Source organism: Alligator mississippiensis, chromosome 13, assembly GCF_030867095.1.
Source record: "Alligator mississippiensis isolate rAllMis1 chromosome 13, rAllMis1, whole genome shotgun sequence".
NCBI lineage: Eukaryota > Metazoa > Chordata > Crocodylia > Alligatoridae > Alligator > Alligator mississippiensis.
In genome coordinates this window covers 42632371-42659001 of record NC_081836.1, presented here as the reverse complement: position 1 = coordinate 42659001, position 26631 = coordinate 42632371, and the positions used below count along the sequence as shown (strand labels likewise).

The 26631-nt window shown below is 42.1% G+C and overlaps 1 protein-coding gene across 2 annotated transcripts in view; it reads left to right on the top strand.

The window, feature by feature from the left end:
* PDXDC1 (pyridoxal dependent decarboxylase domain containing 1) overlaps positions 1 to 26631 on the top strand; it is a 54615-nt gene that overhangs the window by 1605 nt on the left and 26379 nt on the right. Inside the window, exons 2-7 of one of the 2 annotated variants that reach the window (XM_019494679.2) lie at positions 3687 to 3830; positions 12345 to 12418; positions 12766 to 12831; positions 14576 to 14659; positions 15799 to 15945; positions 21210 to 21399. In XM_019494679.2, coding sequence (XP_019350224.1) covers positions 12345 to 12418; positions 12766 to 12831; positions 14576 to 14659; positions 15799 to 15945; positions 21210 to 21399 — 561 coding nt within the window. In that variant the 5' untranslated portion in view covers positions 3687 to 3830. The remainder of the gene's footprint in view (positions 1 to 3686; positions 3831 to 12344; positions 12419 to 12765; positions 12832 to 14575; positions 14660 to 15798; positions 15946 to 21209; positions 21400 to 26631) is intronic. The other variant, XM_006261587.4, reaches the window with a different exon arrangement.

The window sequence follows — 26631 nt, the reverse complement described above, 5'->3', positions numbered from 1 at the left end:
AAAATTCTAAAATCTATGAAGCTGTTATTTTGGATGGAATTTGGTAGGGCTGAAGATCTAATTCTTATTTTCTGGAGCTAACAAAAATCACAGCAGTTGATGCTTCCTTTAAAGGAGTCAAGCTGCTTGAGTGTGGCTTAATTAAATTTACTAACTCAGAATGCCATCTCTGTTCTTCCTGAGGCTAATTGGCAGCATGGTAAAATATGCAGATATTTAAAGAATGTGACAACACTGCATTAGGAGTTCTCTTTACATTTTTTTTCCAACCAATATATTGTATTGTTTTAGCAGTGATGACAAACTTTGTTCTAATATTTTACTTTTATTTATTTATTTATTTTTTAGGCTAGTGATATACTACTAAATTTTGCTCAGCATTGGAATGAAGTCCTGGCCCCCTTGAAGTCAGTAGCAAAACTCCCACTGACTTCCATGGAGCCAGATATTTGTAATTTTATTGAAATTATTTCCCTTCTTTTTTTCCATAATCAGGGTGTGAATGGTAGTGTTTATACTACTCATCTAATAGTATTACACACTACCTTTTGTGTGCTTCAAGTTGTGTTACTTACTCCTTGAAGGTAGTGTAACTGGTATCAAAACTTGTAGTGTCAGCATGGGTGGAATGTTGTGGCACAGTCTTTTGTCCATTCGCTGCTTAGCACTTACTGCCTCTCGAGAAGCAGACATTGATAAGATCAAATATTTCTGCTTTACAATAAACTTATATTGGTCCCACAAATAGTAAAGAGTCTTCTCCATAACTGAATCTAAAATTATCTGCAGGTGAATCCCTGTAAACATTGTTAGGTTATGCATAGTGTGGTGTGGTGGCTTGCTTTTGTTTAGATGTTCAGTGAAGTACCTTCCTCTATTTGATCAACTTAGATTTATAATATGGTGAATCTCATAGTGTTTTGCACACTTCATAGATTAAGTTTCCACCTTACTGCCCACCAGTCCAATCTGGATTTTGGGGGATAGAGGTTTTTTGAGGACTAAAGAAATTATAACCCTATGCTTCATGGGGAGCTAAGGCATTCTTGGGACATAAATTGCAAACCTAGATTAGCAGACTTTAATACCCTGAACTTTAACACCCTAAAAGAACAATTCCCTGTCTTCCTGCTCTGCTCCCCTTCTTTTATGACATGTTGCATGTTGTGACTTGAATTAACTTTAATGAAAATCCAGAAAGAATCCTTGTTTGGAACCTCAGCCCCCTTACTCCACTCTAGTGCATGCATGCACACACATTGCCTCTCTCTTTCCGATTAAAGTGAGAGATTTATTTTGGCACTTCAGAAGTAATCTGGTTTACAAACATCTGTGAGTTCCATGGATACCTTGATACAAGTAGGCAGGGGCCTTCTGAGAGTGTTTTTTCATCTTCTTTCTGAAGCTTCAGAATAAATAGCTCAGCAGTCAGTAAAATATGGCAGATTGTGTTCAGAACTGCTGTTTCTACAGTACATGCATTCTTGTTTTCTCTACAAACAGAAAACCTATCTTGGGTCCTTGCCTAGCCAGTGATTCTTTACTTTTTTGTTGCTGCTTATTATCATAATATATTGTTAGGTTTTGCTGAAAGCTGCTGATGAAAAACCTGGGTGTAACCCCTTCTGCATGTCAAGGAAATGATGAGGATTTGAGGGGTAGAAAGTCTCGATGAGCCCTACTCTTAAAATAATATCTTTCTCATTCCCAGGTGTGTATAGTGTATGTGCGTTTGTGTCATGAATAAGGCATTTCTTATGACTAATGATAAAAGTCACACTTTTTTTTTTTTAAACTCTAGGCCAGAGATAGCTGAAGATGGTGCTAAAACTTTCCTTAAAGTAAATACAAATACAGTGTATGTGACAAAAGTGTTTGATGCAAGACTTTTTTTCCTGAAGCATTTATGGGACTATGGGTTGTGTGCGCCTTCTGGTTTGAGATTGTGCATGTATTCTGCTATACAGATTTAAAATAAACTTCTGTCCCATGTCTTTCCCCTTCAAAATGAAAAATACTATCTTTCTAAAGAGAGAAGTAAGGATATTTTGGTAATATATATTTTTTTTTTCAGCCAAGAAGTTAGACAAGATTTCAGGTACAAAGTGCCCTTCCCCAGGTCTGGGAAGCTGTCTCTGCTTCTTTTCCCAGACCTGAAGAAGAGCACCTTGTGTCCCAAAGCTTGTCTAACCTCTTTCCCAGGTCTTCACTTGGTCCAATAAAGGGTATTACCCTTGCTTCTTGCATACTGCCGGGACCACTCCAACCCCATCTTGCTGGAAATACAAAATAAATAGTGGTGCATCGATACGTTGGTCTGATATCAGCTCAGCACCAATATCAAGAAAATTGTCTGTATCAGAAACCGGCCTCGTGGCAGATTAATGTGGCCGATAAATGCCCTGTGCATGCGTGTAGCCACCGTGCAGCATGTGGGTGGTGAAGAGCATAGCCTGGCAGCTTGAAGAGCTGCATGCATCTGATAAGTCTATTGTGGTGGAAGGGAATGGGAAGGGAAAGTGTGTAGGGGGGAGCAGATCAAGGCCTCTCTGGTGAGGGAAGCAGTGGGGCTAGGGCAAGGGTAGGCACTGCCCAGCCAGGGTGGAGCTTGGGGGAGGGGGGTGCAGCTCCCACTGCTGCATGCATCCTGGGAGGGCATTTGGGGGGGGAGAACGCATCTGCTCCAGATCTCTGCAAGGCAGGGCAGATGCTGCTGCAGGCTGGGGCTAGGGCTGCATTAGGTTCTTCCTGGTGGAGGCTAAGCTAGGCTGGGCTGGGCTGGGCTTGGGCTGGACAGCAGTGAGAGGAGGGGTTGGGTGCAGGTGGAAGAGCCCAGCCCTCCCCGTGCAGATCTGGGGGCCTGTGCCCTCCTGGGTCGCACAGCAGCAGGAGCTGCCCCCCCTGCAGCTCCCTGGATAAACCCCGGCTCTGTCCTGCACCTGCCCCACCCTGGCTGGGCAGTGCCTGCCTCAGCCCCACTCCCTTCCTCACCACAGAACCTTGATCTCTTCCCCCCCTGCATGCCCCTTCCATTCCTTCCCCTCTTGCCTTCCTCCATAACAGACTTACCAGGTTCATGCAGCTCTTCAAGCCGCCAGGTTACAGGTTGGAAACCGGATCGGTTTGCCTCTTTAAAAATCAGTATCAGCCCCAAAAATCTCTATCGGTGCACCCCTAAAAATAGAGAGCAGAAATTATAGAATCTGGATGGTTTAATTACAGATAAAATAAAATAAACCTGCTTGTCTTAATCCTTTTCTGAAACAGAAAAGATCTTATCATTTCATGTATTGCCAAATGGCTCAAGAGGCTGAGGCACTAGCTTACAAAATATTTAAAAGAATTGCAAAACTTTTAAATTAAAAATTAATGAGACCTCTTTGTGGGAAATATGGAAGTAAACACAGGAGTGGATTTAAGTTATGTTTATTGGAATGGAATCTTTATTATTTGAAGGAAATAAATGATAAAAAAGTAAAGTAGGCTGTCAAACCTCTTTGTGGTGTGGTTTATTTGAAATCTTCCTCCCTCAAAATAAAGAAAACTAACTGATAAATACCTTGATGGGAGTAAAGGTAGTTGATGAGCTTTCAGAGCTAGAAAAATCACACTTCCTTATAAACCAAGGAGTTGGAGGGTCATAAACCTGGTATGATCATAAGAAGATTCCTTTGATTCCAATACAGGTTTTGCATGCAGCATTACTTGAAAGAAGAATTCTATCCTGAGTTTTTCCTTACGATAAGATATAGAGCAAATGAGTCCATGTCTGGGCATTCTTCAACCTGCTTCTATGACCAGTTTGCAGAATCTGTGGTTTTCAGTGGCAGGTAGGTTAGTGTGGCCTCCCAGAAGCCAAATGGTTCACAAAGGCATAATATTTTGCAGGTAATAACCTTCTTTTTTCTACTTGATTATTTCAGACTAACATGGATTACCATCTCTATAGTTACAGATAAAACTCTAATTATATTGACTCTTAATCCCTCAAAAATACAATATTCCCATTAAATCTTTTTCAGGATGCTCAAAAAAGGAAGCAAATATTTTTAACTTAGCTGTAAGGGTTAGTATGCTAAGAATGGATGTTGATTAGTTTAAAAATCTCCAGTTTCTGATGATAACCCAATAAAAACTAGCATGCTCTAAGACAACATTTTTATTCTTTAATGAAGACATTAGCTTTGCAGTATGTGCTTGTGGGTATGTTTTTGTATATTTTTTAATTTGCTTCCCTGTTCATCTTTATAAGAGCCTTTTTTTAGAAAAGGAAAAAAAAATCCTGGAAAAAGTGTATGCGCATCTCTGCATGTGTGTATACCTATAAAATGTATTGTTAAATTCTTGTATTGTCTTGTCCTAGTAGTAGATGTTAGCAACAGCAGTGGTATCAATAGATATTGGCAGTGCTTCTAGCTCTAGTTACTAACTTTTAATTAGATGTAGGAATTGCTGCAGGCATTGGGATTTCAATCCAAGTATTGCTAATAGTGATCTTTAATAAGGTAGAACTCTTGATGTCCTGAAATCAGCATAATTTTATGCTCTTGAATTAAACTGATGTGTTCATAAGTTGTATACATAAAATGAATGGTCTAAAAAATTATGAAGTAACCAAACATGCATTGGTCATGCCTATTACCATATTTACTTGAACCCAAGGCAAGGTTTTTTTGGTTGGTTTGTCCGTCCCTTTCCCCACCCCCACCTCGCCTGTTTAATATGGGGTGGGGGGTGTGGAGGAAGCCTCATCTTGGATTCAAGTGTCAGCCTGGGGCAGGTGATAGCTCTGGCTCCAGCTCCAGCTTGAAGGTCTGACCCTGACTCAGGCCCAGAGCCAGAGCTACAGCTGCCATCTGCCCAAGGCCAGGGCCTCTGCTGCTACCTGGCTAGGGTTAGGGTGGCTCGGAGTGGCTCAAGGTGGTTTGCGCAGCGAGGCAGGGGGAGTGCATGGTGTGTGTGGGGCCAAGGATCCAGGGGGAGACCATGCAACAGCAGGGAAGCTGCTCTGGCCCCAACCTAGGGCAAGGTTGGAGTCACTGCCTACACCAGGCCAGGGCTGGAGCTGCTACCACACTACCTGACCAGGACCAGAGTCCCTATGTGCTCTGTGCCCCAAACTGGAGCCAGAGCCACAATTTGGCTGGGGGGGCAGCACAGTGATAGGGTGTACAGATGGCAGGCGTACAGGCAAGGGAACCAAGGTGCAAGGGCAGCAAGAGGCAGACGTCAGGCCATTTGTTTCCCTGCTGTAGTGTTGAGGGAGATGAATTCAAGACAGCCCTCCGATAAACAGATTCTGCGCATGGAAAATTATAACAAATTTGGCATGTGACAGTTCTGTTAAAAGGCAGTGGAAATCTGGGGGCCTTCTACCTGTTGTTAGTATGTAGCTTTGAATAGGATGCTGAGTGGATGTGTCCCACAAATTTCCTGCAAGCTATCGTGGATAACTTTAAACTCCCTGAAGAAACCCGGAAGTGGAGTCTGACCAGTTTATAGACTCTGAGGGTGTAGATACTGCAGCGAACAAATACCTTATTGAAATTTGCTCAAGCCTGACCCAGACAAGAAACTTGTTGTGGAAAGGAATTCGGATTGGTGTATTATTGCTTGATGCTGCTGGCTTTTCTTATTCCTATTTTATCCACAGGTCATAAAACCTCTTCATACATTCTTTCAACTGGATGCACCTAAGCAGGGAACAAAATTAAATATTTTAATGGCATTGACTGTCCAAAGAGAAATAAAGTGATTCAAAAATTCCCATATCCCTGACTTTCCTAGGACAGGTGAATGAGCTGTCTAACAGCATAAATCACTAGGTTATTATTAGGAAAAAAATCTAAGAAAAGTACGTGAACAGTCAAATAAAATAATCTTGGCAAGCAATAATAGAACAATTCTTCAGTTGTAAAGAACTCGGAAAAGCCACAACAGGTCAGAATGTTTTGACACTGTGGATTCCTACTTGAAATTTCTGGTCTTATCTCATGAATCACGTTTTGGTGCTTGCACAACCAACAGTACCAATATTATGCAGCACTTCACAGGACCCTGGTTAAAAATCTTTGCTTTAAGTAGGCTGTCTATGTTATCAGTGGTCTCAGTGGGATTGTCTTTGAGAGAGATGCCTTCCACACCTGTTGAAAGATAAACCTTGATTAGGAGGAAGAAGATATGGAAAAGGGAAGACTGGTTTGAACTTCTCAAGAGGTTCAAAGTGGGAACCTAGAAAACAAAGGGGTTGAGAAAATTCAAGCTGAAGGAAAGGTAGAAGAACCAAGAAGTGCAGAGGAAAGTGTGAAAATGCCGAAAATAACATGGAGGAAAGCATGGAGATTTACACCCAGTCAGTTAGTGCACTACATGGATAGTGCTTTATTTTCCAGTACTTGGGCCACATACCAACCCATCCCCTCATCAAACCATGAGCAATAGTGTACTGCAGTATTTTTTCCAATGAAAATTACTGAAAGTCTAAGTGAAATGACCTGTCATTTGTGCAGCAGCACTCAGCACATAAGGGTTTGTGTAGGAACAAACAAAACAAAGCACCATGCATTCAGAAAATTAACAAAAGGCAGCATGCCACCTATGGCAGCAGTCAGCAACGTTTTCTGGTGGCGGGCCAGAATGACCCAGCTCAGACTGTTTTCTCTAACCCATAGAAGAGTACCTGTTTCTCTCTCTGTGCTTGCATGGAGGGGAAAGAATTGGGGTACGTCTCCAGTTCGTAGTTGAAGAATCCCATTGCAATGAATCCTTCTCTTTCCCAGTGGACTCATTCTCCCTTTCTGCGTGTTTCCTCCCCCCCGGCGTCAAAATCTTATGCAGTTGGACATATTTGATGGTCTTACACTAAGATGATGACTGGTTTTTATTGATTTTTATTTTCAAAACTGAACTGCCCACTGATCAGAAATGCTCCACAGCACAATTGTCCACCTGTTCTTCTACTGACAGATCACTCTCCAGTTGGCATTCATGCATTGGACAGCAGGTGTGAGCTCCACAGACTATTTAGGAATGGGAACTTTTGTAATGGCAAATTCTGACACCACTGCTGATTGTCAGCAGTCGCACTGCAATCTGATCCATTTGCTGATTGCTGGTTTTTCAGGTCAGGAAGTATCATTCCCCAGTGTGCAGCTGGTCAGTGGATGCAACTGCAGCATGTAGCTGTTTTCAAGCGTTGTCTGCATCCTGCTATCCTCTCCGGTTTTCTCACTTTTACAGATGTCCAATTGGTTGCTGTGGTCAAGTTTTACAAATACAGAAGAATGTTGCGTGTACTAAAATGAGCATGAACTCTGCTCTATATCAGTGATGTTTCCTTTGGCAAGATGGTAAAGAAATTAAGATACAGATACAAAAAAGGGTAAATTATGGGGTGCTACAGGGAGAATTGGGGGAGACTGGTGGTGGTTCCATAATTCCATGGAGCAGATATCCCACAGTGCTTTAAAATATGTCTCTGAAGGCAGGATAGTGGCTTGGGGAGCACAAGAATGCCTACCCACAGAGTACAGAGGCACTATAGTGGCAAAAGCAACCTCTTGTGAGAGAATGCACACTGGTGAAATTGTAAGCAGTTGCATTCCAGCACAAATGCTGCTCGTACTGCTTCAGGGTAGACATGATCTAACAAAAGAAGTTCTTCATTGTATTGGTTGAAAACCTGTTTGGGGGAAAAGGGATGGCTCTAGAAATGGAAACCAGATATGATTTATAGCTGACTAAATGCTGAGGCATTATAATTTGTATGGGGGGGGAAAGCTCATCTCAAGAGAGTTTCAAAGTGCTTGCATTGCTGCTTCCAGACTATAGTATGAAAAAATCCTAACTGGGAAGCTTTAGTAAGTAAGCAATGGACAGCATAGCTTAAAGGGATAATATTCCGTCTCAAAAGAGGATCATGAAACACTTTACAAATAGTAATTAAGGCCCTGGGAAGACTTAATGTCTGAGGTGCTCCAAATACCTTTAAGGTGCTCCAAGGAGTGAGCAAATAGATGTTCCAGCCAAAGGAGTGCTTCAAAAAAAGAGGAACATCCTTTTAAGCACTTCCTGAAATGCCTGTGTACTCTACAGAGTACATGGGGGAGGTTCCTCAGTCCTCTGGCATCCCACAGTGCTCCACTCTTACTGCCCTTTCCACCCCCGCTGGGGAGGAGACGGGAGATCAGGGTGAGCAGCCTGTGAGTGCTGTCTTGTGCACATGGTTGTCCTTTGTGTTCTCTGGAGCTTGGAAAGCATGCAAGGAATCTTTCTCTTCAGCCCTGAGGCTAACAAAAAGGATTACTTGCACACCTCAGCCTCTAGACCTGGGAAACCAGAGACTGAACACACAGGAGAGTACCCTTTGACTTTTTGCTCCACTTCCCTTCTCCCCCTGCACACTTTTTCTGGAGGGAGTTGGACCTACAGGACTGAACAACCTGCTATTGTACCTAGCATTGCAGTGATTTTTAAAGTGCTCCAGCTAAGGGGAGCAATTGGAGACAGTCTGTACAGCAGTGAAGTTCCCCATATATGAAGCATTCCGCACTGGAGTAGAATTCACAGTGCTTCTGATGTATTCATGTGCTGTTCATGGCTATCATCTCAGAATCCCTGTAAGTTATCATACCTATTTTGCTGGTGGCAAAGTTGAGGAAAAGAAGTTAAGTGTTTTGCACCAAGTCAGAAACAATCTATCCACCAACCTGTAAGGACTTTGAGGTTGTTTGACTTCTTGTGCTTTGGAAACACTTAGTGAATATGTTAAAACGAGTAGTAGAGCTTATGCAAGTTGTACTTCCATCCCTGTTCTGTCAGACCATACCTTCCCACATGGGAGAAAGAATAGGTCATGGCATCAGATTTAGTTTCAGAATCATTGTTAGGGAGTTATGGCTCTGTGTATGCTTTTTAACCCTACTTGACTTTTATTTTTTTAACTTTTTTAACCTACACATCTGTACGTTACAATGTGTATTTCAAGTAAGAAAACAAATGTGATTGCATATTCAGGTAGCCTATGAAAGAAGTAATGAAAAGAATTTAATTTGACAATGAAGTCCATACAAAACCCTAACATCCAACAAGAATTTAGTTATTTCATGTAATTCAAATTAATCTTTTGCAGCATTATGGCAAAGAATAGCAGACTTAAAATGCTGTCGGGTTACTGTACTTTGCCAGTTGTACTGGCAAAATGTTTGCACATATGGCAGCTATAAAACAAAGATGAGATGGAATAATGGGGCAGGTAAACACCTGCAAAATTTAGCTCCTGACAGTCGCAACAAATGAATTATGAGTTGCTTTTGTTTGTTTATAGCTTACCATCGTAAGGACAGTTAGATCATTTGATAGGACAATTAGATCATTCGACAAATGTCAGCATCTGGGACAGATCTGTTTGATTATTTTGCATGCAGTACTAAAAAAATCTTGGTGTTTTTTGTATTTAATACAAATACATTACTTAATTCCAGCCAAGTATTTTTCATGTTGTGAGACTTAAAGGCTGCAGTAATCAATGGCATTCTCCTTTTAGTGTGTGCCATTTATGCCAGTAGAGGTTACTTTATATAAATGAACAGAATGTCTCTTTGGAGACTTTTGCATTTGATGGAAAGAATATCATGAGAACGTCACTAGAAATGTGTAGAAATATCACAGATAAGAAACATAATAGACTCAGTGTGCTTTCTGCTTACCTTTTTAAAGTAACTATTTCTTGTTTATTTTCTTTCTTAAAACATGATGGCAAGCACTTGATTTTTAATTTTCAAGCTATATTTTTGTTTATTGCTTATTTCATGATACAACTTGAAATTTTGCAGAGTTTTGTTAAACGGCTGTGGATACTTTTAGCCACACCATCCTTCTTATTCCCATCTCGTGTAATTTAATAGAGCCTCAAAATATTTGTAAAAAATAATTATTGTTGCAGGCTTTTAAAAATCCTAATTTAAAAGAAAAAAACAGTGTATAAAACTATTTTAGTAGCAAAGACTTTGGTATCAGGACCAGTCTTCTGAAGGGAGGCTGTGCATACATTTCTAGTTTGAAGCTTAGGCCTTGAGGAGTGTTGGAACTCGAGAGGAAAGAGGGGCTTCTCCTGGTATCAGAACCTGGCTCTGCCTTAGTTTCTCTACTTGTTCTATCGCATGGGCCAGCTCTATCAGTGAAGCTTCTACCACTCTCTGTATTTGCTAATTTTTTCCCAGGGATGTGTTTTAGTGTTCAAACAGAATTGAACATTACATGGGTAAATAGAGTCCTGCCAGCTGTCCCCTCCTGAAATTTCTGACTGGGACAGCTTCTGTTGCTGTCTGCAGAACAGGTATCCCTATGTCTTTTTCTCTGGTATAGCAAGCCCCTATACAGGTCCTTTCACTTTAGGAACTCTCTCACCCCTGCCACACTTACTCTTCAGCTGCTTGTTGGCCTTATAACCCAGCTGCCTCAATTGGTGGTAAGTCACAGGTGAGGACTAAGCCTGACACTTAGGGTGCGTCCAGACAAGTGTGGGTGTACAGTCTGCGGTGCCGCACGCTGCATGTGCCACACATGCAGGCATTGCCTGCAGTGCTAACTTGTGGGGGGGGGTTTGATGCTGGGATCCCTTAAAAAAAAAAAAAAAAGCCACTGCTGCTGCCAGCTAGACTCCATGCTACCAGATTGCCATGGCTGGAGGCCCTCAGGACCTCCGGTAAGGCTGTTGAGGCCAGCCCAGGTGCTGGACCCAGCCTCCCCTACCCCACCTGGGGTAAAGTGCTGTGCGCCAGAGTGTGTGTTCATGGGTGTTTCCCGTGGGCAAGCAGTAGCAGCACATATTGTGCTGCTGCTGTTTGTCCTTGGAGAGACGCACGTTCCTGCTCTTGTGTGGACATGTCCTTACAGTATGGACATTTGGAGCTGTTTCACAAGGGGAATGTTTCAAAAGGGCAGGAGCTGTTATATTCTAATTGTATCATTCTGGCTTTGTCCACTGTTAGCAAAACCACTCCAGCATTGACTCGGGATGAACCAGTGTTAAATTTGGGGTGGTTTTGCCACATTTGTATCATTCCTAACTTGTCCATATATAACTGTAGGAATGCGTAACCCTTGCTACCCTTTTGAAATGATTTCAAATGTATGTGTCTAACCTCTGTGACAAGACTGCCAGGCGGTGTAACAAGGTGGCAGCAGCACACGAGGCAGTGGTGGCTGCCAGCACAGCTGTGTGCCCTGCCAGCAGAGGCTGTTGTTTTTCTGCCTCTTTCTGCCCTTTTTTTCCTCAGTGTGACAGTCTGAAACATTATCTTCCTTGCTCTTTCTATCTAAAGTAACATTAAATGTCATGCAGTTTAGTTTCCTTCATGGTAATTAATATTTTAAGCATGTTTAATGATCTCTTATTGGAACTAGAAGTCTAACCACCTATCTGTCACCTGTCTAGTGTGCGTCCATACATACTATGCATTTATAGTTTTTCCCTGAAGTTCAGATGAAAAAAGTGACATACAACCTGATAAAAAAACCTTTTACATTTAGGTCTTGCAAAAAGGTAACTTTCTTTTTTTTTTTTTTTTTTTTTTTTTTATGGAGACAGCAATAACTTATCCAGTGTAGTAGCTTTCATTCCTCCATTCCCTCTTCCTCTTTCTGTTTACCCTCCACCATTGTAATGTTTGCTTTTTTTGGTCATGGTCAGAATCTCTATACCCTAAAAAAGAACTCACTGTGTCAACAAGCGTCTCCTTAGTTTCCATTCCATGCTTTATGGAAAGATTAAGACCAGCAGCGTTTCTCTGCGCAATATTATGTTAATTCTCCTATAGGAATAACATACTTGTTCTTGGTGATGCTGATATTTGTAAATTTTTAAAAATATATACGTTTCTCTGAATCAGTAACAGATCTGAATTTGTCATTCCAAACTATATGTAATGGGCCTAATCTGAGCACCTTGAACTTTCCTGAAGCTTTTCAGTCAAGGCATCAAACCGTCTACCTTTTTCTGCTATTCTTGCACCACCGTCCTCCCCCAAAGGGTACACCCTGCACGTTCTAGGGAAAATCTAAAATGAGTTTCAGTTCTGCTTGTTTGAATTCAGGGTTTTGGTCTGTCAGTGAGAGAACTCATATTGCTGTGCCGTTTGGGTTTTTTAGTTCAGTATGTCAAAATCATTAAATATATACTGAGTTGAAGATTTAATACTTTGTAATGTTGTGTTTTGAGTTTGTTTTGAGCAATGTAAATCTGTTTAATATGTTTACAATAACTATGCTGCTTTGGAAAACTTAGTAAGAGAGCTGGTTCATATGTGTGTTTTGAGGTTTGTGTGTTTGTGTTTAAATAACAGATGGTTGACCCTACCTTAGCAGAAATGGGGAAGAATCTTAATGAGGCCATGAAAATGCTAGAAGACAATCAAAGGTATTTACAGAGAATAATGGCTGCAAGAACAATTGTGATTATCTATGCATGTTAAGTGTGTGGATATTGATGCCACCTTCTTTAAGCAAGGAGAAGAGTTTTTTCCTACTACTTCAAGGACAAATGAGCAGATACTTGTACTTAATTTCTGCAATATTCTGGTCAACATTATTTTTCTGTTGAGGGAATTTCTAAACGAGGCATATTTACTGGGTCAGTCCAGGGCGTGTTTAATAGCACTTAGCTTGTATAGCAGTTACACGAGAATCAAACAGCACCAAGAATTTTGCATTATGTAACACAAAGTAAAACTATTTAGTAATTCTCATTTTTGTATGTTAAATTAGAAAAGTAGAGGAGGAAAATGAAAAGAAGTATGCAAGGAAAGATATTCCTGGACCACTCCAAGGCAGGTAGGTCATGGTGACTTTAGATCAAGGGTTTTCAATCTTTTTTTTTAGCCTAAGTACCCTCCATGGTGAGGGGGAGGGGCGGGGGGGCTGGGTAGTGCATGGCCGAATGCTGAGTGAAGGGGGTGGGGGTGTGGCTAGACACTGAATGGGGAGGCAGGGACTGCAGGCAGGCAGGGATAGAGTGCCGCCAACTCCCAGGAGCAGGGCTGGGGCGAGGCGGGGAAGCTCACCGGGCTCACATGTGGCAGCAGCGGCCACCATGTATGAGCTTCCCCACCCTGCAGAGGGGCGCCGATGCCTTCACCATACCCCAGTCCTGCTCCTGGGAGGCAGTGGCACTCCATTCCCACCCACCCATGCGTACCCCTTAGAACTGGTCCAAGTACTCCCAGGGGTACACTTACCCCTAGTTGACAACCCCTGCTTTAGATGCACACTGCATGTACAAACTCTTAAATGCCTGTACTAGTGTATAATTTCCATGGAAACTCCCACGAAAGTTTACCGGTCCAGGCATTGTGCTGTTCTTTGATGGATAGATACATTTTATTCATGTATCAAAAATATTACTTGCTCGTAGTGCAATTTTGTGATACTGGTCACTAATAAACTTTAGGGTAGATAGCAATATTTGAGAGTAGAATAAATCTATATAAAATTATAATAAAGCCAAAGACCTTTGTTAAAGTATTGGCAAAGTGGCTATATGCTGCCAAAGATAAGAAATTTATTTTTGAGAAATTTGTCCTATGTAGAGTACAAAGTAACGTGAAAAATTCTTGGTTTAGGGGGACGATTGGCTTTTACCAAAATGTGTGTGTTGTTCAGCACAACAGCCTGAGAGTTTGTATGGAGTGACTTGTGCACAGGACAGACCAATGTATCTGAAAGTTAAGATTTAAGTTTCTGTCATTCTCTTTTTCACAAGAAGGTCCGAACTAAGGCTGCTGTTCAGTTTCCATTCTAATTTAATATTGATTTCACTGCAGGAGGAAGTTGCTTGACAAAGTCTTTTTTGGAGTTCAGGAAAGCAAATATGATTCGGTCTCAGAAATTAATTATTCTAAGAAGCTGACCATGCTTTTAGATGATATAAATGTTTTGGTTTTTAATACTGTAATTATTTTTAATTGTATTTGCTAACACGGGTGTAAGTTGGGTGTTGTGTCATCTTGAACTGGTATGGCATAACTTTGTATTTTTTACTGGTATTGAGGATGCACAGTACCAGAAAATAGTCAAAGATATAACCTCTGTGCACTAAAAGTTAATACTGGTAAGCAGCTTGACTATTATAGAGATACTTGTGATGTTGCTAGGTATAAAGTATGATCAGTTTGTGAGCTTATGACTGGACCTGTGAAAATACACTTGGAATCCCATTACTTAGGTCTTTGCTTCAGTAAGTGCTAGAGGGTAGGTAATCTTTCAAACCTTAAGTCCAAACCCTCAGATTTCAGTTAAACCTATAGAAAGACTTGCTCCTTTAGCCTACTGATTTCTCATGAAGAGTTGATATTTATTTTTACTGCAGCGTTCCCATTATTATCCTTCTGTGGCAAGATGCTAGGGATCAGCAGAACCAAGCACAGATAGCCTTTTCCCCTGCCACCTCCCAGAGTCTATAGCACAAAACCTAATATCCACCTTCTATCATGGTGCTAAACATTGGAAATGGCTTTCACGTTTGAATCTTTTTGTGCATGAGGGATGCTCATTGATTTATATTTTTTTTCTATCCAAGTGGACAAGATATGGTAAGCATTCTCCAGTTAGTCCAAAATCTTATGCATGGAGATGAAGAGGAGGAATCATCACAGTCTTTTCGGTAATACTAATTTGGATTGTTTTGGTTCTGAGACTCTATTTGACTGTTGTATATACAGTGATAATACTTAAAGCTTTTAACTTTTCTGTATTTTAAGAAATACTTATAAATGTTTTGAAAAATCTCATATAGGCATTTATCTAGACCTTTTCAACATTATACACAGAGGGGTGCAAGAGAAGAAGTAAAATACATCACCGGGGGGGAGGGGGGGGGTTTAAGTCTCAATTTAAGATACTGAGGTAAACAGTTTGTAACTTTTCATGAAGAAGCATTAATGTTGTTCTTCAGAACAGCCATATGCTTTACTGCAGTGAATTATAGAGACAGAAATTATTCCTGACTCAAAAACATGGGTTTTTATGCCTTTAACTTTCTCAGCTGTTTTCATAGAATGCTACTAACTATATCTTCCAAATTGTTAGCTTCCTTAAATATACTTATTTACAAGTTATGACCTTATCTGTAGATTTAGGAAAAAATAATGGTGTAGTTTGAGCCCAGGGATGGGAACCAGGAGCCACTGAATTCTAATCTCTTTTGACAAAGACTAAGTTGTGGCCTTAGACAATGTTTTTTACTTTTCTATTTCCTTTTATTTTCTGTTGTAAAATGATGATAACCCTGGCAGCTCACCTTCACAGTGTGTTAAAGATTAATATTTGCTAAACGGTTTGATAAGAGTATTACGTAAATGAAAGCTATGAAGAATATAGTTTCAACTTTCAGGTTTTTACTGTCTCCCCTAAACCTTGCCTGCACAAAGAAGGTAAGGTATATACTTAAAAGAAACTTAAAATACTTATGTAGACAAGGCAATGTATAGTTCTGATTTGTGTTAGTTGACTAAAACTCTGAGGAGGAGCCCAGGGTTTATCAGTTCATACAAGTCAAAACTACAAGTCCTTTGTGTATGATGAGATTGGGTTCTTTTTAACATGTTAACTGACATGTACTAAATGCAAAAAAAATGTCCCAGTGTAGACAGGCCCCTGTTTAACCTCGGTCTAAGTAGTTGATTTAAAATGTGCATGTCAACATCTGGGTATACCAATAAAGGGTCAAAAATAAATTTTGCATATTATAATGATTTTATATTTAACTGTCAGTTATTCTGATATGATGTTTCTGGTTTTCAGACTTCAAAATGTTGGAGAACAGGGTCACATGGCTTTGCTAGGACATAGTCTAGCAGCTTATATTTCAGTGCTAGACAGGGAAAGACTGAGAAAACTTATAACAAGAATCCTTTCAGACACTACACTTTGGCTTTGCAGACTCTTCAGGTAAGTCGCTGCAATTTGCTTATGTATAGCTAGGTAACATGCTTTTAAAATGATTTAAAACCTTCTTATGTCTTGATATCTTTATATTCCTATGCTATAAAGCAGGGTTGTCAAACATAGTCCACAGGCTAGATCCAGCCTGTGAAACTGTTTCAGCCAGCCTGTAGGATTTTCAAAGGCGCCAGGAATTCAAGGGCAGGGTAAGGTGGGGGTAGGACCTGGTGCTGAATCCTAGCAGTGGAGCCCAATGGGCAGGCGACAAATGTGTTTAACCCCCAGTGCTGCCACTTGCACTGCCAGGTCTGGAACCCCTGCTATAACAAAATGGTGGAGTGAACAATCTTTTAATTCAGCATAACTGTTTACACAAGCCTGTTCTGGAAGGGGAGAACTTGTCAATACTAGATGACTCATAAAAGTAGTTTTATGAGGAGTTAGGAGTTTTACAGTGGAGTTAGGAGTTGAAGTACAATTATATGTAGAGCACTGGTAAAGTATTTCACAGATTTCAATTTCCAAAAGCACATATTTGCCATTTAACTTTATGGCATTTTTCATTTTAAAGAATGACTTCAACTAGCCTCTTTGCTTTTCCATCTTGTCATAGCTTTGTATTGCAAGTGCTTGTATATACAATATTGTTATGTATTGCAAGTGCTTATATACAATAGCTGAAGAGTTCTTACAGTGAATAGCCTTTCTCAAAATCCATCAGCAATGTTGTTTTCTTGTATGGCTTAATTTTATGCATGATTCTTACTCAAGTGTTTTAAATGTGGCGAATGTGAAAACACTCTCTGGCTTGCCAGAGCTGAGCTTGCAAATGAAAATGGAAATTTGGTTGATACTAATGTAGAGAATGTTTCTAATATGGTAAAAGAATTAGTGAACAGGATAAATCTTTGTTGATGTGATGCTCTGGTGACACTTCTGCACAGGCCTATATTGAAGAATTGGGTGAAACTATGTGCCCTGGCAGATGTTAAAACAATGGCACAACTGGAATCAAAGGAACTTTACACCCCCTTCCAAACATCGCACATCTTGCTGTGGCAGATGTGTATGGTAGGTGAGTAATGTTTGGGATGGAGCATAAAATTCCTTTGATCCCAGTTGTACCACTGTGGAGCTATCCCTGTAGGGCAGGGGACAGCTTTGTCCTAGAACTAGGGCTGCTGCCAATCCTCTGCAGCTTCCAGACCCAGGAGTGTCCAGGGGCCAAGTCTGACAATACACTGATCAATCCTGGTCAGTCTAGCTGATTGTCAGTCACAGTTGGTTGGAGGGCTTTCCCTGCTGGGGAATTTAAACCCTCAGTCTGGTAGCTCTGGTGGGGTTGCTGGATGCAAGGGATCAGTGGCTCTGTGCAGGGGCAAGCTGAAGTCCTGCCAAGGACTTTAAACTGCAGGTGTGGGGTTTGAAGTCCTTGGTGGAGAAGCCGTTCTACAACCATTGCTGGGAGCCTCTGATCTCTTTCCTACCCATGCCCTAAACACCACTTATCCCTGCAGGGCAGTCCAGATTCAGTTGGAGAATCGGGCCACCCCACACCGGTGTCAACCATGTTGTCAACAGGCTGGTTGGAGGCTGGGGCTGTCCAGGGCCAATTCCTAAACAGTCTCTGTGTATAGATACCCTGCATATTTAAGGCACCATTCAAATAAGCCAAGAAAATGTTGTACACATGATATGTGGAACAATTGTATTGCTGGTTTTGCTATTTTATAGCACTTTAAATTGGGTGCACATATAGCACCCTTGCCATTTATGCCACAATTAACAGGTTAATCTAGAACACTGGTCCCTCAACCCTTTTAGACTCAAGGTACCCCTCCATAACTTTTGTGAATTGAGTGGCATCTCAATTAAAAGCTAATTTATGTATTATAGTGCTTATCTCCTTGAAGAGGGGGTAAGCAGTGGGGGCAGGGGAGCTACCAAGCAAAGAAAGCCTGAACCTGCCCTTAATCTGTTTATCTCCTCACCTCCCTTATGTCCTCCATGGTTGGGAATGGCTGATGGGAATGACTGATCTAGAACACTGACAAAGGTGGATGGTAAAACAAAAGAAGAGTTTGTAAATATTGGGGAATTGTAAAAGGCAAGCAAGTAAGGGGGGTGGGAGGTGGGGGGACGGACACAGGTGAAACAACGTGCCAAGAACCCCAAAGGATGATAAAAACCTAAAGCAAATTTAGTTGGGAACTATTTTTCATAAGGCTGGGGTCAGCAAGATTTTTGAGCAGAATGCCAAAAACACCCGCATTCTCAACTTGTAAGATGTTGACCTGCCAGGGGTGGAAGAAGGGGAAGCCACAAGGGGCCTGATACTTGTGGAAGGCATGTGTACCCTTCTCCAAGGTACACATGCCAAGCAAAGCAAAATGCCTTCGTGCACTGGACTCTGGCACACGTGCTAGGGTGCCTACCCATGTCTTAAGGCAATTTTGTTGTACTCTTGGTTTCCAAGGCTCCTAAGGAGGCTCCAAGGAGGAATTTTAGTCTTATGCAAAAAACATATTTGTTCAGCGGCGTTGAGCCTCCCTAAAGAGGGAAGAGACACAAGGGCTTTTGAGTAATTTCCTGCTGAAGAGGTAACAGAAATAACTGAAACTGACAAAGTCCATGATTCATTATTTAAAACAAGCCTTCATTTACCATCTGAAGATGATGTGAATAAGTTTTAACTTTAAACAATCAACCTTCTGAAGGGCTAGTATAATCAGTATTCTCTAGGAGTGAGAACAGATGATTACTATTTGTATTTACGGCACTAAGGTTTGTATTTAGCTGCAGTAAGGTTTCATGATTTGTATTTATTCTCTGATTTCGAGTTTATGAAACTTTTTGTATTACCATGGAAGTAGATTATAGGACTTAAAAATGAGGGGCAGAGTTTGACATTTTGTTTTTACATGTTGGCAGCTCTTAATTCATACAGTATGAGGAGAAACTGGTTTCATTCTGACACCTAGTATTAATTTCGGCAATAATTCCATATTAAATGTGAACAGATTCTAGAATATGGAACTGGGGTCCTGTGTGAAGCAAGTTGGCATATTTCATTTTACAACTCTGCTTGAATGGTATATCCCAAAGGGCCTGTGAGAGTGTTTTAAAGTATTTTTTGCACTATGTTTTTAATTCCTTGCTTTGTAGTTTAGCTACAGTAAGATTTCATGGTTTCTAGTATGATAAAATGTCACTCAGCAAAAATTATTTGGTTTGGTATCCTAGATGCTTCAGGACTTTAAAAATGTAAGTTTGAACTCATGGATTGATTCCCAATCTATCCCTCCCCGAGATAGTTGGAAGACGTGATGAAGCCAAAATCCACCACTTAAATCCAGATCTGTTTTACTTCTATTGCTGTAGTCCCCTTGCTTTAGTTAGTTGCCTATAAATAGACCTTTTTGTGCTGGAAGTGCCATACTTTTACAGCAGTCTAATTACACTGTTCTTGCTCCTTGTCTTTTATATGTTGGTATACTCATAACAGAAGCTGAATTTCTTGATTTTGATGAATAATAAAACATTAACTGACAGGAAAGATTTCCTTGAAGAAACTTTGACCTATTTATGTAACTCATGTAATTTAAAACTTTCTTGGCAGTTGAGTTTGCAGTATACTGAATAAATTGCACTAGTTGGCGGTCTGTTTGTATTGCAAGGTGTGTGAAAATAGTACATGAGTAATCTTGGGTACCGTGTGTTAAATCTTACTGGCTGGTGCTTAGGCAATTCATCTTATTACATTCTTCTCGTGGAGTAATAATTCAGAATCTTGGAGCATATGAATCATACAGAATTGAGGCCTTTTAAAGTTTTTAATGAAGACAAAATCCTTAGGGTTCTTCAATGTTTCCAGCTCTGCGTGTGTTCTGTGAAAATTGTTTCACTTCAGTGCTTTTTTGTATGAGGGAAAATACTTCTGGAAAGCTTTGTGGCTTTTAAAGAGTGGTTTTGTTGCTTTAGTTCCCTTGTCTAGTTCGTGGAATCTATGAATTTTAAAAGGTTTATAAAGTAGACTCCCAGAGTTACTAATCTCAGTTGGCTCAGTAGTGTTTACTTTCATTTCTTTTATCTTTGTCCTTTTACCCTCTTATAAGCTCCCCAGATAGTTTCCCTGATTTTAGTAGAATTGTCATCCAATGAATCTTTTGACTGATCTCCCTTTTCAACGAATCTTGTATTCCTTTGATAGAAAAAAAACATGTCCCTGGACTAGATTAGGGAGAGATCAAATTATAGCTGTAAAATTGGAATTCAAGAATGCCTGTTTGGTTTCTATTCTTGGCTCAGTTTAATTTCCAAGTTATGACCTGGGGTTGAATATAGCTTCTAATTTTAATGTCAGCTAGAACATACTAGAATTTACCAGCACTTAGGTCCTTTTGTTTCAAATGCTATTTAAGAGGATTAGGAAATCCTGACTGTCCTTGGCCATGTTATGTAGCCTTTTTCTGTTGCAGTTTTTCATTGGATGCATCTACGCGTTCATTAATGCGGCATAATTACAGCACATTAAGTTTTAGTACCTGTGGTACTAACCTGTAGTAACCACAGGTATTCTACTTAATGTGCCGTAATTATAGCGATTACTGAACGTGTAGACGCACCCAGTGAAAAACTGAAATGCAAAAAGGCTAAGTAACCTGGCCAAAGACAGTCAGGATTTCCTAATCCTCTTAAGCAGCATCTGAAACAAAAGGACCTAAGTGCTGGTAAATTCTAGTATGTTCTAGCTGACATTAAAATTAGAAGCTATATTCAACCCCAGGTCATAACTTGGAAATTAAACTGAGCCAAGAATAGAAACTAGACAGGCATTTTTGAATTCCAGTTTTACAGCTATAATTTGATCTTTCTCCCTAATCTAGTCCAGGGACGTGTTTGTTTTTTTTTTCTATCAAAGGAATACAAGATTCCTTGAAAAGGGAGATCAGTCAAAAGTACTGACTAAGTACTAAACTTAATGCACTGTAATTGGCGCTACTGCGCATTAGCACAAATTTAATGTTTTTGTTAGTGATGCTTCATGCGCATTAAACTATTTACTGTGCATTAGCATGGTTTTTGCCAATCATGCTAATGCGCAGCAGAATTAGTTGAATGTGCATTCAGTGTCTTGTGTAGACGTGCCCATTATGTGCATGATAATACTGACAGGCTCTTTAGAGTCTTTACATAAGCCCTTTAACTTCTCAGTAAACTGACACAGCTTCTGTTGGTATACATTTAATAAGTAGGTTTTTTTTCTACAGATATGAAAATGGATCAGCTTACTATCATGAAGATGATCGTGAAGGTCTATTAAAAATCTGTCGGCTTGTTATTCACTCACGCTATGAAGACTATACTGTAGAAGGTTTTAATGTTTTATATAACAAGCAACCTGTTATATACCTTAGCTCTGCAGCCAGAACAGGCTTGGGCCAAACTCTCTGTAATCAGGTAAAGTGGTTTAAATAGAACATTTTACATTAGCTATACATGAAACCTTGCTGGCATCCTGTTGCCTACTGGTAATTCAGATTTTAAGAATAAATCCTAGATTATTGCTGGTAGAAGATAATATGTTGTAGTAGAAGCATAGTCTTGGATGCATTGTTGGGGATGGGATTTCTCTTGTATCCCTACTATAACTGAAGAAGTCTTAACCCCTTCAACTCATTTTATCTCCAGTTTGAACATCCAGTCATTAGGACTCTTTCCAGTTTTTTGTGTTCTCAACCAGATAAGATCAGTGAGGCTATCTCTCTCAGGCTGAGCAAGCTGTATCTGAAGGTCTCTCATTTTATCTAGGCAATCGTATCATCATGGTATTTGAGCTTTTTCCAGGCTGCTTTGAAAGTGGAAATAACATTTCCCTCTGAATGTGATGTGTCTGTATTTATTGGAGTTCCTGACAGCATGAAAAGTAATGCTCAAACAAAAATGAATCTTAGGTTCTTATAGGCCGTTAAAGGCCTGTTTCTATAATGGAAAAGAATATCTTCCTTCATGCTGCCCAAAGATAAAAATAATTCCTGAATAAGTAAAAAAAAAAAAAAAAGGGCAAATATTGCACTAAAACCAACTAAGGAAAAACTGTCCCCTGACGTCAGCCAAAACATTTTTGTAAAAACAACAATGCAAGCATAACGGTAGTTAACAAAGCAACACCGGCATGATCCCCAAAGCAATCACAAAGAATTAGGGAGGGAAGCAAAACCATGTGGAGAGTAGTATAAATAGGCCTAAACAAAGCTGTAAGTCCAGTAAGGACATCCAGTCCCTACTTACCTGGGGGAGGGGGGATGTGGCTGTGAGGAGGTGGGTGACTGTGTGTGCATGGTAGGCTGCTTGGGAAGAGTGGGTCCTCCACCTACCTGCACAGGCCACAGCCCCCCCTGCAGCAGTAGTGGCCATCAGAGCACTTGGGACCCTCCTGGCAGAGCCCGACCGTGGCGCAGTGCAGTGTGCCACAGCCCCGGCCACCCGGCATCTGGTGCCGCATGCACCACATCGCATGGGGCCAGGCGCCTTTAGGCAGGCCCAGGCTGCTCTGACTGTCACCAGGGGCCCAGCATCACTCACAGGGGCCATGCATCATGCTGGGCCAGGTTCTGCCTCCATGGAACCGGCCCAGCCTGACAGAATGCAGGGCACTTGAAGGCAGGACCCAGCCTGGCACAACGTGCCAACCCCTGCAAGTGGTGCCAGAACCCTAGGTGACAACAAAAATGGCATGGTCCTGCCCAAAGGCACACAGCCCCAGGCCAGGCCTGCAACAAGCAGCACAGGTGGCACTGGGTCTGAGGCACTGGGTCTGGGGCTCTGCCAGCACCAGGCCCTGAGCACCCAATGGTTGCTGATGCTGCATGGGGGCTGTGCGCCATGCTGGGGGGAAGTTAGTGAGCTGTGTGTGGAGGGAGTACTGTGAGTCCTGCAGGGGGTGAGGAACCTGCCCCCCCCCCCCCCAACAATCCACTCACAAGCCCCACACCCCCAACCACCCCCACAGACCCCTCACCAACATACCCAGCCACAAACTCCCCCCATGTCCCTCCCAAAAATCTCACACCCTGCGTGCCCAGCTGGCCACATGATATAGTTGGTAGGGTCGGAAGGGACCTAAGCAGATCATCAAGTCCGACCCCCTGCCATGGGCAGGAAAGAATGCTGGGGTCAAACGACCCCAGCTAGGCGGTTGTCTAGCCTCCTTTTAAAGACCCCCAGGGTAGGAGTGAGCACCACATCCCTTGGAAGTTTGTTCCAGATTCTAGCCACTCTGACTGTGAAGTAGTGCCTCTTCATGGTATGGGACAAGACCTGCTGGCTGCCCTCACCAGTGCTGGGACATGCAGCCCCAGCCTGGGGGGGCTTCTGGTCCCAGGAATCACTTGGAGGGTGTGATGGGCTGGGGGGAGGGGTAGAGGTGGCAGCAGAGGTGTGTGTGAAAGAGATGGGGATTTGGGGTGGGGGAGCACTCTGGGTAGGAGAGGCCTCCAGAGCCAGAATTAACACTCCCCCCTCCCCCGAGCAGCCCATGCAGTGTGGGAGGCCTCCTCAGTCCCTGATTCCCAGTCGAGGACTTTCTAGGGACAGCATTGGACAGGGAGCAGAATGGCAAGGTCTGGCACTGCTCAGAGCCACAAAGCAGTGGGTAGGACAGCTTCCACCGGACTCACATCCTGGTTCTGGGACAGAGCTGTGGCTGGGAGAAAACTAGTGGAGGCAGGCAGGGGCTGCAGGTCAGGAGTGAGAGGACTGGGAGGTGCAGGGAGCTGTTGGTTGACAGTGAGGGGCAAGAGCAGGGGCAGGGTACTGGCATATCAGTGCTGCTCAGCACCGCACATCCCGGTGAGTGAAGGGAATAGGCACAGATCTTTATTTTTTGATGACATATAACCCAAAAGTAAATGCCAAAGTGTATAGATATCTAGAATCCATTTTATTATGATGATAGAGGCACTGGTAGGCTTCCAAATTAATTTAAACTTGTAAATATATCAATGAAACATTGCCCGACTGATTCATAGATTCATAGATGTTAGGGTCGGAAGGGACCTCAATAGATCATCGAGTCCGACCCCTTGCATAGGCAGGAAAGAGTGCTGGGTCTAGATGACCCCAGCTAGATACTCATCTAACCTCCTCCTGAAGACCCCCAGGGTAGGAGAGAGCACCACCTCCCTTGGGAGCCCATTCCAGACCTTGGCCACTCTCTAACTGTGAAGAAGTTCTTCCTAATGTCCAATCTAAATCTGCTCTCTGCTAGCTTGTGGCCATTGTTTCTTGTAACCCCCGGGGGCACCTTGGTGAGTAAAGCCTCACCAATTCCCTTCTGTGCCCCCATGATGAACTTATAGGCAGCCACAAGGTTGCCTCTCAACCTTTTCTTGTGGAGGCTGAAGAGGTCCAGGTGCCCTAGTCTCTCCTCATAGGGCTTGGCCTGCAAGCCCTATTGTAAATATATAATGATCAATGTGTTAGTGCACCTCTATTATTTTTATTTCATCTTGGTTTTATTTCATCTATACAAGATCTCTCTATGTATAGTGGTGTTTCATTTTAATAGTGAAAGAACACAGATTTGGGGTATTTTAATGAGAGAATTTGGGTTTCTTATCAGAGAATTTGCAATTTTTAAACAGGGAACACCAGGTTCTCTGCTGGTGAGACAGGTGGTGAGACCCAGGCAGAGGAGCCTGTCCAGGGCCAGCACTGGGGACCTACTAATATTCACAACTCAGTATACTTAGTGAAAGGACTTTGTGTGTATCCAACTAGGAAACTGTTTGGTTAATAAGAAAGAACTGAAATAGTTCTATACTAATAGAAAGAGCCTAGGCTGTTACCTAGGAATAGAAGAACTTAAGCTGCTAGTGCTGAGCATGATATGTGAAATAGCCAGTCATGTCTGGAACACAGGGATTTATGGATTGTGCTGTTTGGAAAAGGTGAAATAAAAATAATAGAGGTGCACCAACACATAGGTCTGATATCGAATCGGCACCAATATAAAGAAAATTGAGAGTATCAGAAATTGGCTTTTTTTTGCCTGATGTGGCCGATAATGCAGCTGACAAATGCCCCGTGCATGCACGCAGTCACAGCACAGCACGTAGGCAGCGAGGAGCACAGCCCCACAGCTTGGAGAGCTGCATCCAGCTGGTAAGTCTGTTGTGGTGGAAGGGGAGGGGGGAGGAAAGGGGTGTGGGGGAGGCAGATCAAGGCCCCTGCAGTGAGGAATGGGCTGGGGCTGGGGCTGGAGCAGGTGCTGCCCAGCTGGGGCAGGATGGAGTGGCGGCTCATGCATGGGGAGGGGAAGGCGGCTCCTGCTGCTGCACACACCCCGTGGGAAGGCAGGGGCTACATTGAATTTTGGGGTGGCTGCAGGCCCCCCTATAGCTGTCCACCCTGGCCCTGCCTGTGGCTGCAGGCCCCCCCATAGCTGTCCATTTGCCCTGCCCTGCCCCATGCAGCGCTGGGGGTACATGCGCCCCCCCCCCCCCCCCCCGGTGTCCCTCCGGGGTGCATGCAGTGGCAGGAGCTGCCCCCCGCCCCCACCACCAGATGAGCCATGGCTCTGTCTCATGCCCCACCCCACCCTGGCTGGGCAGCACCAGCCCCAGCCCCACTTCCTCCCTCACCGTGGAGGCCTTGATCTGCCTCCCCAAACCCCTTCCCTTCCCTCCCCTCTTCCACCACAACAGACTTACCAGCTGGACACTGCTCTTCAAGCTGCCAGGCTGGTATTGGAAATTGGATTGGTATTGGCCAATATGTGGATCGATATCAGCCTTAAAAATTGGCTATTGGTATCAGCCCCAAAAATCTCTATAGGTGCACTCTTAAAAAATAAAGGTATTTGGATAATGTGTTAGTGACATGATAGACTATGAACAAAAAGGAAGGGACAGTGGACATAAAATGGAATCCAAATTAAAATTATGTTAAGGATGAAGATAGAAGTTTTACAGGAGTAGAGCTTGGGGTTTGCTGTAGACTCAAGGAATGTATTTAGACAGCTATCAATCCATATCTTAAATTGTTTGACAGAGAGACTATCATAAATTTTCATTTATAAGAGACTTTTATTTCAGATACAGCCTGAAGAAAAAATGCTAATAATAATGGAGGTCTGTCGTTTTGTAAAGTCAGTGTTGCAAAAATTCTCTAAAATTTGTCTCGGGTTTAAAAGAAAAAAACTGGCAGAGAAGGACTCCAAGCCCACAGAATGAATAATCACCTCAAAAGGATACTGGGGATTAGTAGAGACAGGAAGTGGAGTAGGGAGGTGAGGAACTGATCTGTGAAAGAAAGCTAAAGGCTTTTACATGTCAAGAATTATAAGGATAAAGTGAGAATTGCCAAAGCCCAACTGTATTAGACCTTGCAAAGAATATTAAAACAAATAGCAAAAAGTTATTCAGCCATATATATAGATATATGGCTGAATAACTTTTTGCTATTTGTTTTAGTATTCTAATATTCTTAAATATTATTTCTTTGTTCTATATATATAAAAATAACTAGAGCAAAGAAAGAAAGAGTTAGGCTACTAGTGAGGATGGGGATGCCTGGAATAAAATGACACTTTTGGTACAACCCTGGAGATAAGGTACGAACTCTGGAAAGAGGCCAGGCTTGGTTATTCTTTACTTCTTCTTACTTGTATGAAAAACTGGCTGTTACCTT